The sequence below is a fragment of the Danio rerio genome, chromosome 11 (genome assembly GCF_049306965.1).
Source record: "Danio rerio strain Tuebingen ecotype United States chromosome 11, GRCz12tu, whole genome shotgun sequence".
Lineage (NCBI taxonomy): Eukaryota > Metazoa > Chordata > Actinopteri > Cypriniformes > Danionidae > Danio > Danio rerio.
The window spans coordinates 42,810,001-42,826,248 of record NC_133186.1 but is presented as its reverse complement, the minus strand read 5'-3'; the positions used below and the strand labels follow the sequence as shown (position 1 = coordinate 42,826,248).

Below are 16,248 nucleotides of genomic sequence, written 5' to 3'. Positions count from 1 at the left end.
TTTTGTCCCAAAAATGTTTTTAAAAAAATTTAAAACTGTTTTTATTCTAGCCGAAATAAAACAAATAAGACTCTCCAGAAAAAAAAAAAAAAAAAAAAAAAAAGAAAAAAAAAAAAAATATATATATATATATATATATATATATATATATATATATATTATCAGACATACTGTAAAAAAGAAAATATTTAAAGGGGGGCAAATATTTCTGACTTCATCTGTGTATATATTACATAACAGAAGTTTGAGCATTGCTTAATGTCTGTCCTCAAGTAGCAAAACGATTTGCAAAAAATGTGCTTACATTAAACACACATTTACTCCTTTAAAATCTTGAACTTGGAAGAAAATAAAAGTTGCTAATCTTAAGGTATTTATTTGTCAAAATGTGCACACATGACTTTTATTATGAGCACAAGCTGTTTACACATTACCAAAAAATCCTGAAATATGAGACATTTAAAACCACATATAAGATGAGCTGTTGTTGTTAAGCCTTTCAGAAAACAAACTGCATTTACGCTCTAAATCTGCTCAGAGGACTTTATTATACATACACATAAAGGCTCTTCAAGGCGCTTCAAAACAAAACAAAAAAACGAGCATGAGGCGTTTTTTTATTTTTTATTAAATGATGCTTTTGCCCCTGGCGTTTTGCGTGTTGGTGTGCACGATCACATTGACGTCCTTTATTTAGTCACAAGGCGTTAAACGTTGACGGAAAACGTGAGCAAAAAACTTCTCGGTGTGCACAGGCGTAAGATGTTAACATATTACCAAAATGGTATCTCATTATCTTAGCACACAGTTGCCATTTTAACTTTTAGTAAGGATACATTAGTTTGCGAAAATGTGCTCACATGACTTTTATTATGAAAACAATGTTAACACATTACAAAAAAAATCATGAAATATGAGACCTTTAAATAAGAGACTATTCTTTAGCCTTTCAGAGCAAAGCTGCATTTGTTATACATGTGCTCAGAGGACTTTTATTATGAAAACAAGTAAGATTTTAACATTACAAAAACAAAATATCTCAAATATGAACTTTGTACTAAATGTAAAATGGCAACTTTGATCTATGGAAAAATTGGCAAAATCCTGAAATAATTAATCTTTAAACACCATATAAGTTTAGCTGTTCTTCTGTCACTCTAAAAAAAAGAAGCTGCATTTACACTACAAATGTGTTGATATGACTTTTATTATGAAAACATTTAAGAGGTTAATGTTTAAAAAAACCTCAAATATAAACTTAAAATCAAGAAGTTGCCATTTTAACTTTTATTACAGATTTGCCAAATAAATGTGCTCAGATTTTTATTTTGTTATAAAAAAACAACATGTTAACACATTACAAGTAAAAAATGAGACCTGATATTTGAGCTCTTTACAAACGACATGAGCAGACCTGTCCTCTAGTCTTTCCAAACAAAGCTGCATTTGTTAAAATATGCTCAATGGACTTTTATTCTGAAATCACATAAGATGTTAATATATTACAAAAAGTGAAATCTCAAATATGAACTTGACACAAGGTTGCTATTTTAACTTTAATTACAGATGCATTTACTTGTCAAAATGTGCTCACATGACTTTTATTATGAAAACACATAAGATGTTAACAAATATGACCAAAATCCTGAAATATGGGACCTTTATACACCATATAAGTTATCCTGTCTTCCAGAACAAAGCTGCATTTATGATATAAATGTGCTTGGAGGACTCTTATTCTGAAAACACAAGACAGTAACGTATAGTACAAAGCAAAAGACAAAGGAAATTCTGAAGTGTGAGGGCAGTTAACTCAGAGTGGTTGAGAATAGAGAGGCATGTGATGCAGTAAAGGTTAAGTGTGTGTGTGTGTGTGTGTGACTGAAAGAAGACCTCTGCACTGAAACACCGTGGGCTGTCAGGATGTGACAACAACACTTGATATTTCACGTCTGAAATCCCCTGCATAACATTACTTTAAATACACAGAAATTACCTGCTGCTAAACATTCTGGTAAGAGACTTTAAGGGTCTTTTCTGACCTCTGACCTTCACCATTACACACTGACCTGCTGCTCATTTGTGGCAGTGTATCAGCACTGATGGAAGGTGCGTTGACTCGAGGCCGCATGCCGAGTGCCTTAGGCCCCGTTTTTACACTGTCAGGTCTTGATGCCCAATTCTGATTTGTTGCCTATATCTGATTTGTTTGCCTGTCTGCTTACATGTTGACTGGCGACACCTGATTAATAAAGGGACTAAGCCGACAAGAAAATGAATGAATGAACAACATATTATGCACGCATGTTAATACAGCTGTTCTGTCAGTTAAATCAGTTCACTGTTGAAATTCTAAATTTTAACCCAGCTGGTTGAGTTATTAATAAATAACCAAATAAAGGTTAAGAATAACCCAACAAAGCACCAAATATGTTTAACTCAACCATTGGGTTAAATTAATAACTCAACGTTTTTTTAGAGTGTAGACCTACATAGCACTAAAATATCTTACAAATAATAATTGTGTAATATATTTTACATTTTATTTTAACAGTTTTACTTTTAAGTTTTTTTATTTTGCCAGCAAGCATTGCTAGAAATTTGTCCCAGAATGGTACAATAACACCGAAAATAAAAGCAAGCTGTAAATATCATGAAATAATGCTATCTTTTGGCACAAATTTTGATCAAATCAAACACTGAAATTATTGATTGTTAGTGTAATATTTAACGCCACATTGATTTATACCATAAAACATGGTCATTTTCAGCAATCGCTTTAATAATCAATAACCTTACTCGCGTGTCTGATATTGCTACTTGTTAGAAAGTGCTGGTCTGAGCGTGCAGTTGGGTCTCCGGGCCAAGATTTTCACCTTACTCGATGGATGCCAACACGATGAATCTCGAAAATTATAAATATTTAAAAATAGGCACTGTCCTTACAAATAAACTGCATAGTTGCAATCTAAACAACTAAAAAAGCCTCAAAGGTACATTATGTTGTCCAATATCTGCAATATTTGTCAAACTGTAGTGAGTTAATTGATCTGCTGTCACTCTATGTGGGCGGAGTAATACAGAAGGGTGAGGAAGCTGTACGAGTGCTGTTATTGCCGAATATCGCACGGCTATCAGCCAATCAGATACGTGGTCCCGCCAGAACTGTTGTATAAACAAACATAAATGACATCTTACTCTTCAGATAGAAGCATTATTATGTTCCAGTTTAGTCGTTTCAGTGAACAGAGATTATTCTACTTCCACATTTATAATAAACGAGCTCAATAAACAAATACCTGAAGATTTATTTACACTATTTATTTGTTCATAATCTGCTCTACATGTTGAATATTTGATATTTCCGACTACTTTTGACCATTAGTATGATCTGTGGCCCAACATTTAGTTGTTATGGAGCCAGATCAGTCTCAAAAATAATACATTTAAAAAATATAATTCATACATGCACAACACAATTCAACAATACACAACCTCAATTCATTAAATCAAAACCCAGTTTATAATTTACACAATTCATACTCATTCATTCATTTTCTTTTCTGATTTGTCCCTTTACTAATCTGGGGTCACCACAGCTTAATGAACTGCCAACTTATCCAGCATGTGTTTTACACAGTGGATGCCTTTACAGCTGCAACCCAACAATAGGAAAACTACGAAGACCCTGAAAGGACGTAGTGGAGGAGAAAAAAATTGGCTGGGTGAAAAAAATGGGAAGGAGAAAAAAAAAATGGGTCAAATAGGTAAAAGAAAATCTCGCAAAGATGTTTTACATTCTCTCGCAAAACTGTTTTTCCACAAACACTTCCTGTCCACTTCATTCTTCTAAACCCTCCCGTTTTTGCCGAAATTCTCCCGTATTTTACCATTATATCCCACTTTCTTTACATTAAAGCTGTGCGTCGATTGTCGCCTTTCATGCTACCTCCGAACCAGTGAGTGCATGTAAAAGCGCTGATTTACAGACGAGCTCCATATAATAAACTGATCCCAGATCTGCTTCTGTACACACCATTTACAGAGTGCAGGACACTTCTGGATTCGGGTGTATGTTTAAACACATACAAACACACGGAATAACATGTAAACATCTCCGTCCTGCATGTATTTTAAACAGCTAAATTTCTCTTAAATGAGCACAAACAGTTTCTAAAGTAATGAAATGCTTTAATTATAGATCTGTGCATTCTGACAGACAGTGACACATCTGTTATCAAACAGAACAAAACGAGAGATTCATTTTCTGCTCTTCACTGTTAATAATAGGTGTCACTTTAAATGGAGTGTACAGAAGCTGATCTGGGATCAGTTTATTGTACGGAGCGTGTCTGTCAACGCTTATACTTCAGAGGCTACATATTAAAGGAGACGATGGATGCACAGCTTTAATGGAAAGAAAGTGGGATATAATAGTAAAATACGGGAGAATTTCAGCAGAAATGGGAGGGTTTACATGAATGAAGCGAACAGGAAGTGTTTGTGGAGAAACAGTTTTGCTAGGGAACGCAATACATCTTTATGCAAAATCCTTATAGAAATATGTTTTGCTATCACACTTTTTTTCCTATCTCACCCAGTTTTTCTTTTTTCTTCAACCAAATTTTTTTTCCCACCATCATGTCCCTTCCAGGTCTCTGTAATAAACAAATCCAATTCATTTGCCGAAAATATTTATACTTGTATAAAAATGTTTTACATGTAACTTCACAAATTGTGTGTTGTATTTATGAATCGTGTCTTAAACTTACAAACTGGACTTTGTAAATGTGAATTGTGCTGTGCGCGTATGAATTTTATTTTGTAAATGTGCTAATCTTGAGACTGATCTAGCTCCATATTTAGTAAACAATGGCTGCGCCCGAAACCGCATACTTCCATACTATATAGGATGCTAAAATCAGTATGCGAGCCGAGTAGTATGTCCGAATTCATAGAATTCGAAAATCAGTATGCGAGAAGTACCCGGATGACTTACTACTTCCGGCAAAATTCTGGAGTGCGGATCGCATGCATGCTGCACTATCCCATGATGCTCCTTGAGCGAATTCATGAATGGGAGCAAAGCGACGCAATTGACGCAGGTAGGTCACGTAACAATGACAGAATGGCGGATATAGTACGTCCGAATTCCATTCATACTTTTCACGTTCATACTGTATAGAACGTACTTTTCTAACGGCCGAGTAGTACATTTAAATTCAAATGCAGTACCTACTGAGTAGTAGGCGGTTTCGGACGCAGCCAATGTGTAAAAAACAGCACCTGATGATTGATTACAACATTAAACACACTGCAAACGTGATACATTTGTGTTAGCACCATTGTGGTTCCCTATATAGTGTGCATTTATAAGTGGCCTGCATTAAGATTGTCAGTTTGTTAATGTTTTTCTGTTTTGCATGTGTTTTCTGAAGTTGCAGAGCATTTGAGCTCTCTCGGCCACCGTACTTTTGTTATTTACAAGGAGAGAGTGACTATTAATTTGAAACAACATAGGCTCAATCTGAAATCGTACCCCTATATACATTTCTGGAGATCGGGAATTATGTAGCCAGAAGTACGCATGGCTGCCTTTCATCTTTGAAACGTTGACGTGGTTTCTTTTTCACGCTTACCGGCTGACAGATTACCCCCGTATGGACGTTTTTTCCAATGTATCAAGTTTGTCTATTTGCTCAACGCGCATGTCGGAGGATTTGCGACACAGAGAGGAGTTGACCCTGACAACGGGGTTCAAGTCCGGTGAGAACCGATTCCAGAAAGCAGGTAAAAAAACAAAAACAAAAGCCAAAAAATAAAATAAACAAGTAAATAACAGGGTGAGAATGTGGTAAATTCTGAAAACGTGGTATAAATAAGGCTGCCAGTTCTTTGTCTGGACTGCTTTTGAAAACACTGTCGATTGGGTTTAGGGAAGTGGGTGGGCGCTGGTCAATCAGAGCTTTTTAAAACACTATTGGTTGGGTTTAGGGAAGCAGGAGGGTGGGTCAGTCAATTGCTCAGTCAGTTAGTCAGTCAGTCGACAGCGGCCTCTGGTGGATTTATGTGAGAATAGCAGGTGCAAATGGCACTCGTGAGAGAAATTTGAGATCTGAAATAGCCTACACAGCGACCTCTGGTGGATTTATGCAAGAACAGCAGGAGTAAATGGCACTCGTGAGAGAAATTTGAGATCTGAAAAAGCGTACACAGCAGCCTCTGGTGGATAAAAACTGCAAAAACCATAGCTCCTGGGACATATTTGGTGCTCTCCAGATATGTATACAGTGATATGTAATTAGAATGAGTCTGGATTCATTTGAAATCTCTTTTCAAAAGACCCCTAAAATCCTGCATTGTTTACATGTTTAGTTGCAAGCGGTGTAGTGTAAATACTCTCAGTGTAACAGATTAATATGTGTCCCTGAAATGGATTATACCTTACTTGCTGATGCACTCAGGAGACTAACAGTTAACATGTTCTCCATTCACTGCTGTTTACAGTTCTCTTTCTTGTCTTTGGCTTTTTGTCGGGCGGCTTTGTCACTCTGCCGTTTCATGGGTGGTATGAAGGTGGGTTCTGGTAAATAGTCATAGAAGATGCTGTGTGGGTTACGAGGGGCCAAACACAGACCTGCTGAGGGAACAGGAAACGACACAAATACATTTATTATACTTTCCGGTTATCTGACACATATTTTTAGTTTAGCTTACGGAAAGTACATGTTTAAGTGTCTATAGTTGTACAGAGTATATTTATTTTAGGAAACCGATACTTAAATTTAGCAGAGTAAAGTATTATATTGAAGTGTAAAAATCTTTCAGAGAAATGATAGTGGTGGCCTCTTAAAGAGACAGTTCACGTAAAACTAATTTACTCATACTTGTTGTAAACCTTTATGAGTTTAATTTTTATGTTGAACACAAAAGAAGATACTTTGAAAAATGTTGGAAATGTGTAAACATGGATGATCATGGAATTTGTTTTTTCCTAATATGCAAGTCAATAGTTGCAGTTTTTTTTTAACATTCTTCAAAATATCTTCTTCACTTTAAAAACACTCAAGGTTGAGTACATCAGTATTGTTTGGGTGAACAATCACTTTAACATGTTAAATCCACTGTTAAAGACACTTCAGTGTAAAAACAATCATTAATATGTATCACTACACTTCCCCAGTTCACTGATTACATTAAAGAATCCAAACATTTTTTTGTATTTGTGTTTTAAAATACACAAATGAAGCATTATTTAATTGGATTTTACACATATTTATAGCACACAAACATTAGATCAAGTTAAAAAAAAATGTACTAACAAACATATAATTATATTACATAAACATATAAAACATAATTTTTTTAGAAGCAAAATAAAATTACTCCAATAGGCAAATTTGTCTGGAACTCTATTACAGTTAATATTAATTGTAAAAGAGCCCGGTTAACTCCCTTCAAATACACTATTAATAATAATAAAATGAAGGAAATTCATTTTAAAATACTACATACAATTTACACAGTGAAATCTTTATTATCAAAGTACATTGAAAATGAGGACATCTTTGATGCAATGCAGATAAAGAGAGGCGTTGTTATTTATTTTTTTAACGTAAAGTTGTAAACAATTTCTGGAAGATTCTAGCCAAATAAATTTAAAAATGACAAAACTTAGCCATTATTTTACATTAAAAGATATTATTTTTTATTATGAAAACAAATCCAACAAAAGTCTTGCATATATTGTTGATCTCTTTATTTCATTGGCAAAATTTTACCTACAGAAACAGAAATTTGCTAAATCATCACCCGTATTAACACATTTTTGTATCGAGTTTAACTTCTTTATTTATACTGTGAAATTGTTGAAAAGCAAAAAAATTTGTTAACACTTTTTTTTTGATTCCCCTGTCAATAGGGTATATGCCGAAGCATGCTAATAGGACTTTTAATTTGCCAGTAACCTGGGTCAATCGCTTCCAGCGAACTGTACGCCAATGCAAAAACCGGCGCGTTTAAGGTCTGTTTTCTTTAAAAATCAGCGATCTCCACTGGCTGAGTGATATCTGATATAAAGTGGGTCTCAGATTGTACAAGAAGCACTGCATTAAATTACATTTACCCCGCCATGTCTTTATAATATGAGCATTTATTTTACCCCAGGAGCTTCTGCGCTATCCTGCCGATTCTGACGGGCGCGTGCGAGTAAACGGCTTTTTGTCTCGTTTTACGCTTGAGCAACTAAATAAATGCCAAAGTTTATTTAACTGAATGTATTTCAATGACATTACAACATCGATGCTGTAAAAGGAACCATATAAAATGGAAAAAAAGTTCACAATAACAGGTCACCGGAAGTTTATCAGTATGGGAAAAACACTAGCTCGGCATATACCCTGTTCTTACAATCATTTTACCATTGTTATAATAGTTTTTTATGTTTAATCTTTTATATTGTGTTGTATGTTTGTTCCTGATGGTTATGCAATAAAATAATAATATTAAAAAACATGAGATGAAGTCATATTCAATTTTCTTTTCTTTTTTCTGACATATAATCACAGTTAAAACAATTAAAGAGTAAATTTTGGAAATCTCTTTTTATAAATACATAATTTAGAAATACTGCAAACATCTTTTCAGTATTAAAGATATAAAATAAGGCATGAACAATGTATCAATGAATCAAACATGTGTCCTTTAAATACATTCAGAACACAGACATGAATAAAGCGTTTAGTGTGCATAAGAGAAGCTGAAATGAAGATTTATGATAAACCACAGTATATATTTGAAGAGATAAATTGGTAAATGCAATAAATTAAATTAAAGGCTTAAAAGTGTTCAGAGGACGGCTTCTTAATAATAGACAGAAAAAAATCACTTTATTAAAAAGCCAAAAATATCAAAACTGACCAGCGTACAAATCAGCATACTTATATACTTTAAATCAAGTAATCTGACAGATTTTTGGTCTTTTACTGTAGTCATTATTGTTTAACGTCCACTACCTGACAAATGTCTTGCCTATCCGAGTTTTAGGAACAACAAATAATTTGACTTCTAGTTGATCATGTGGGATCAGAAGTGGCTTATATAAAAGGCAAGAACCTCTAGATTACGCTTATTTTACCAAAATAAAATATGATCATGCCTTGATTTTTAATGATTTAATTAGGACAGTAAGGTCTGACTGTGCTTAGACAAAAGTCTTGTCACTGAACAGAAATAATGTCCAGTATAGAATATAAAGTGATACTGCAGTGGAGACAGAATGAATATTGTGCATGACTCCCATGGGCTTGGAGGACTGCATCCATACATCTCTGCAATGACCCAGATCAATTATTAATAAAGTCATCTGGAACGGCAAAGAAAGAGTTCTTGCAGGACTCCCAGAGTTCATCAAGACTCTTTGGATTCATCTTCCATGCCTCCTCCATTTTACCCCAGACATGCTCAATAGTGTTCATGTCTGGTGACTGGGCTGGTCAATCCTGGGTCGCTTTGATCTTCTGTGCTTCCAGGAGCTTTGATGTGGAGGCTGAAGTATGAGAAGGAGCGCTATCCTGCTGTGAATTTGCTCTCTCCTGTGGTTTGTAATGTAACGGGCAGCGCAAATGTCTTGATACCTCAGGCTGCTGATGTTGCTGTCCACTCTGCAGATCTCTCACACACCCACATACTGAATGTAACTCCAAACATGCTTTTTCCTTTACCAAACTTGACTGATTTCTGTGAGAATCTTGGCTCCCAGTAGGTCTTCTGCAGTATTTGTGATGATTGGGATGCAGTTCAACAGATGATTCATCAGAAAAATCCACCTTCTGACACTTTTCCAAATGATCAACTAGAAGTCAAGTGATTATTTGTAGCTCTTACACATTTAATCAACGACAAGACTTTTGTCAGGTGGTGTATATATTTTTACTCTTGATTTATGTAATTTCTTCACTGTCAATGATCTAAGAGAGTGTTTGTACCTGTGGAAGGACTGCTGGTAATTTGACTCTCACGTTTCCTAGCCTTGAATGTTGGGTCCAGTTCCTCTGCTATGTTGTGAATGTGTTGGTTTTTACTGTAAAGAGATAGTCAGGGTGCAAAGATACAGTGTTGAGAGGCATTCTTGAGAAACAGACAGCAGATTGTGTGCGATAAATGATGTGTGTGACTCACAGCGCAGTGCATGACGGGCTTGCTGGAAGAGTTTGGATGGTGAAATCATCTTCTTCCGCAGGTGAATGAAGGCCGTCTGAGTTCAGCCGCTCTCGCAGCATCTGAAGAGCCTGAAAGACACATGGGAAGTTAGCATTTACACCTAAAATGAAAATGTAATAAAAAAACGTTTACCAAATGATGTTTAACAGAGCAAGAAGTATTTTACAGTATGTCTGATCATATTTTTTCTTCTAGAGAAAGTCTTTTTTTTTTGTTTTTTCGGCTGGAAATTTAATAATAAAAAAAACATTTTAAGGTCAAAATTATTAGCCCCCTTCAGAAATGTTTGTTTTTGATAGTCTACAGAATAAACCACTGTTATACAATGATTTGCCTAATTACCCTCACCTGCCTAGTTAACCTAATTAGGCCTTAAATGTCACAAACTAAATTAAATAAGGCTTTCTCCAGAAGAAAAACTATTATAGGAAACACTCTGAAATGTAAAAACTTGGGAAATGTAAAAAATAATTCTAAATATCACAGGAGGGCTGATAAAGTCTTATATCTCTAAATTGTTATGTATTGTCATGAGATGTAACTGCTGAATGAAATGTGTTATCATTATGAAAGTTGTGTCTCATTCATTACGCACTCGCGTGTGCGTGTGTGTGTGTGTGTTTTTGTGACATATCAGGACACAAATCTGTATAATGACATGGGTATGACACAGGTATTACAAAAAGGAGGTGAAATAGGAGGACATTGGTGGCGTCCTCATTTCTCAAAGTGCTTATAAATCCCACAGGTTGAGTTTAATCAAAGAGTAAAGCTGCACACAATCTCCTGTGATGATTGGGTTTAGGGGTAGGGAGGGGTGGGGGCAACACAATATACGGTTTGGACAGTTTAAATGAATGGAAACCTATGTAATGTCCCCACTTTTCACAAAAACAAACATACGTGTGTGTGTGTGAGCTTCATTCAGACCTTCCTGGTGGTTGTGTTTTCTTCATCTCTGCCTTCTTCATCAGATCTGCTCTGGATCTCCAGCTCTTGTGCTTTGTGGTTCACTCTTCTCTGGCGCCGCTGCATGTAGTTTGCGATCTCCTGATGAACATGCATGTATAGAGGTAGTTCTAGAGTTAACTGATCTTAATTCAATTACATTATCAATGTTGTAAAAGCAACCTTCTGAAATTGGGAATGATCACATCAACCTTTCACCAGAAGTTATTGGTGGCTGTAAAACACTTGTCGTGCAGATTATGTTTATCATTAAGCAGTGTAAACAATAAAATTATGATTCTTTATTGTCATTGAGGGCTGCACGGTGGCGCAGTAGGTAGCACGTTCGCCTCACAGGTGACTAAATTCTCCATAGTGAATGTGAGTGAATGAGTGTGTATGGATGTTTCCCAGTGATGGGTTGCAACTGGAAGGGCATCCACTGTGTAAAACATATTATTATAACACTGGATATATTCTGGATAAGTTGGCGATTCATTCCGCTGTGGCGACCCCAGATTAATAAAGGGACTAAGCCAAAAAGAAAATGAATAAATGAATATTGTCATTTAGACTACCGTTGTTTTGTTTGTTTAGTTGGTTTAGTCAGATGTATGAAGATTTAGTTTAAAAAACATATATATTTAAAACATATTTAAGGGGTGAGAAGTCATTTAGGATTTTATATGTTAAAACAGGGTTCTTCTAAAAAAACGACTGGGAAACACTGAATTACAGAATCCAGAAAGTGTTATCAGTGTGTTCAGTGTCATGATAGTTATCCGGAAAAGGGTTTTACCTCATCTTGAGCCACTTGTGCTGCAATGAAGTCCACTTCTGAACCAGAAGGTCTCTGATGAAACTGCTAAACACAAATACACTATAATGAACAGTGTTATTTTACTACTTACTTGAATTTTTTTTTCTAATTAAATTTTAATGTGAGTTGTTTGGGCTTTTGTCATTTTATAGAATTGATCAGTTTATTTTATAAGCTACTATTTCATTTAAATCTATATTTCTGCACCTTCAGTAATTCAGTTACTTTCAGTTATAATTACTATGTCATATTAATATTACTATGCTATACTTAGTTTTACATTACAATCTGTTTTACATTAGAATTTTACTAAACACACACAAAAAACATTTTTTTCATACAGTTTATTTCAGTCACCATCTATTGTATTTCAAGAACAAACTATTTCATTTCATAATTTTAGTTTTAGCTACACTCAACAAAAATGCTGGGTTGTATTATAAGTATTATCAATAATTGGTCAAATATAGACATTCATTCATTGTCTTGTCGGCTTAGTCCCTTTATTATTCCGGGGTCGCCACAGTGGAATGAACCGCCACCTTTCCAACAAGTTTTTACACAGCGGATGCCCTTCCAGCCGCAACCCATCTTTGGGAAACATCCACACACACATTCACAAACACACTCATACACTACAGACAATTTAGCCTACCCAATTCACCTGTACCGCATGTCTTTGGACTGTGGGGGAAACCGGAGCACCTGGAGGAAACCCTGGCGAACGCAGGGAGAACATGCAAACTCCACACAGAAACGCCAACTGAGCCGAGGCTCGAACCAGCGACCTTCTTGCTATGAGGCGACAGCACTACCTACTGCGCCACTGCTTTGCGCCAAATATAGACAATCTAGGGATTTTTATTTATTTATTAAATTTAAATAACATTTTTAACCCAACTGGGTTAACCTAACTTTGTCCATAATTGACCCAGCACTGGGTTAAGACAGCCCAGCATTTCTTAGAGTGTACTGTATATACAGTACAGTGAACATAAACCACAAAACCAGAAAGTGTACATTTTCTAAAACTGCGATTTATTTATAATATGAAAGCTGAATAAAATAAGATTTTTTTTTATTGATTATATAGTCTGGAATCTGAGAGTTTACAAAAAAATTGAGAAAATCACATTTAAACTTGTCTAAATTAAGTGCTTAGCAATGCACGTTACTAACTGAAATGAGGTTTTAATACATTTGCAAAATGTCTTCATGGAATATAATCTTTACTTCATATTCAAGGTATTTTTTTGGCAAAAAAATAAAAAAATATTTTGACCTATTTGAAAAACCCATTAACCTTTATGCTTTGCCAAAAATATACTTGTGCAAAATCAGACCAGGGTTGTGGTCCAGGGTCACATATTAGCCTAACGATTTTCCTTTATTCATTCATTCATTTTCCTTTGACTTAATCCTTTTATTTATCAGGGGTCGCCACGGCGTAATGAACCACCAATAATTACAGCATGTGTTTTACACAGCGGATGCCTTTCCAGCTGCAACCCAGCATTGGGAAACACCCATACACTCTCACATTCACACATGAACACTATGGGCAAAATTTAGCTTATTCAATTCACCTATGGCCCATGTGTTTGGACTAAGGGGGAAACCCAAGCCAACACGGGGAGAACATGCAAACTCCACACAAAATTGTCAGCTGGTCTAGCCTGGACTTGAACCAACGACCTTCTTGCTGTGAGGCGACAGTGCTAAGTTTTTTAATACATGACAAAAACTAACCTGAATCTGGTCTAAAACCCGTCTGGAATTCAGTAGCAATTGAATATAGAATATAATGTAGAATGAATATAACGCACGTCTCTTTGAGGCATCATGTCCTCCTCCTGAAGTCTGCGGGCCAGTTCAGCATCCTGGAGAACCTGCTCCCACACTCCCAAACCTGACCAACAGACCAGAGCTCAATCAAAACCAAAGGTGGCCTCTAATATATCATGCATTAATAAAAAAACAACAACATTTACCTTGACACAGAGGAGAAGGACAGTCGTTGTCCTCATAACCAGAGGCGGCTCTTTGTCTTCTCATCTCCATTTCTTCTTCTTCCTGCAGCTGTTTAGCGATTTCCTGTTCAGAAAACAATTCAGACAAATACCCAGCCATTTAAAAAAGATTATTTTTTATATTAACAGTCCAGTACAAGATTTTACCCTTAGTTCCTTTCACATTTTCTTATGACCAGTTTCTTATACCGGACAAAAAATTATTTCCTTATAAGGCCCGTAAGAAATTATAAGAGAGTAGATTTCTGTCTGTAATTGATTATGGTGATCATCTTTATATGCATGCAGCCGCTAAGCAGAAAACTGGATTCTGTTATCATGCAGCAATATGCTTCGTCACAGGCGCAGACTCACGGACGCACCATTATATTTTGTACGAATCCTTAGACTGGTTATCGTTATGTCAAAGAAGAAAATTACATCTGTACATATTTATTTTAAAGGCTCTCTTAGGTAAATTACCAACCTATCTTTCTAATTTTTTAACATTTAATATAAATAACCAACACACTAGATCTGGTTCCTGTATTCGTTTAACAGTCCAACGGGTTTAGTCAGAATTTGGTCAACTTGCTTTTTCCTTTTATGCTCCTATAGGGCTTGGAATGACCTGCAAAATCAGTTCAATCTCGACCCACTTCTGACTCTGATTTCTTTTAAACATCTTCTGTACAACATCTTAAAGGGTACTTGTAATTGTTTTTTATGATCTGATCTTTTTATGAATAGGGATATATATATATATATATATATATATATATATATATATATATATATATATATATATATATATATATATGTGAACATTATCACACTCGTAGCAGTTTGTTATGGCCAGAGGCCGAGTGTCTTAGTGTCCAACCAGTGATAATAACAGCCATATCGCACTGCTACAAGTTTAATATTGCGTTTATACAACAGATAGACGGCATAAAATTGTGTTTGAAAAAGAGTCTCAAAAACTCCCTTTTGTAGGAGGAACTACTTTCTTCCGCCATTCATTCACACCTACAGCTGACGTCAGAACAGCAAAAACCATTGCTAATTGACTAGCGACACTTTAGAGCTAGTGTTTGAATGATTCTCTAGCGTACTGTCCAAGGTGATGACAAACAGCTGATTTTGCTCACATTTTAAGATTATAAGGCTGAACAGCATGAAATGCCATCAGTCTACAGAGGTTTCCAAGCATTTCTGCGTATATGTACAGTTGAGGTCAGAATTATTAGCCCCCCTTTGATTTATTTTTTTTCTATTTTAAATATTTCCCAAATGATGTTTAACAGAGCAAGGACATTTTCACAGTAAGTCTGATAATATTTTTTCCTCTGCAGAAAGTCCTATTTGTTTTGTTTCGGCTAGAAAAAAATCTGTTTTAAATTTTTTAAACACTATTTTAAGGACAATATTATTAGCCCCTTTAAGGAATATATTTATCCGATAGTCTACAGAACAAACCATCATTATACAATAACTTGACTTATTACTCTAACCTGCCTAGTTAACCTAATTAACCTAGTTAAGCCTTCAAATGTTACTGTAAGCTGTATAGAAGTGCCTTGAAAAATATCTAGTCAAATATTATTTACTTTCATCATGGCAAAGATAAAATAAATCAGTTATTAGAGATGAGTTATTAAAACTATTATGTTTAGAAATGTGCTGAAGAAATCTGCTCTCCATTAAACAGAAATAGGGGAAAAATAAATAGGGGGGCTAATAATTCTGACTTCAACTGTATATAAATATACATAAATTACTTGCTGAGATACGATGTTATTTGTACAAAGTGCAAAATTAAAAGTACATATTAAAAGCCAACAAGCATTTTGGTTGGAATCTATAAAGTCAATATATTAAGAAACTGTTTTTAATGCTTATATCTGCTACATGCAATTTGTGTGCCGTTGTTTTGGAGCACACTGGCTGTGAATAAAATATTAAAGCTAACGCCCAAAAAACGTTTTATTTGCTTCCTACTTTTAGTTGAGGATATTTTCAAGGCTGCAATCAGTCAGTTTGAGGAATTCAGAAACATTAACTGTAGATGATACTAACTTTAGAGCAACTCTGAACTTTGTAACCACTGATGCTCTATCACAGGCCCTTAAATGAAGCCAAGAGCATTCATGGGGATTTGACTTTGACCTTTATTGTGAACCGACAGGCCAGAAGCGGCTCAGCAATGGCCAAACTGAACAGGTCGCATCAGGGTGGAGGTGATATTTA

The 16,248-nt window shown here is 35.4% G+C and overlaps 1 protein-coding gene across 7 annotated transcripts in view; it reads right to left on the bottom strand.

The window, feature by feature from the left end:
* Nucleotides 1-851: 851 nt before the first annotated feature.
* Nucleotides 852-16,248, bottom strand: part of ccdc50b (coiled-coil domain containing 50b) — a 42,099-nt gene continuing 26,702 nt past the window's right edge. Inside the window, exons 6-13 of one of the 7 annotated variants that reach the window (XR_012387348.1) lie at nt 13,981-14,083; nt 13,816-13,898; nt 11,969-12,034; nt 11,152-11,271; nt 10,180-10,289; nt 9,987-10,081; nt 5,262-6,640; nt 1,446-3,430 (exon numbers count right to left, since the gene is read on the bottom strand). Coding sequence is in view for 6 of the 7 variants with exons in the window: in XM_685063.11 (XP_690155.5) it covers nt 6,492-6,640; nt 9,987-10,081; nt 10,180-10,289; nt 11,152-11,271; nt 11,969-12,034; nt 13,816-13,898; nt 13,981-14,083 (726 nt within the window). In the remaining variant the exon portion in view is untranslated. Of the gene's footprint in view, nt 6,641-9,986; nt 10,082-10,179; nt 10,290-11,151; nt 11,272-11,968; nt 12,035-13,815; nt 13,899-13,980; nt 14,084-16,248 lie in introns of all 7 variants that reach the window. The other 6 variants (XM_685063.11, XM_005155908.6, XM_005155909.6 and 3 more) reach the window with 6 other exon arrangements.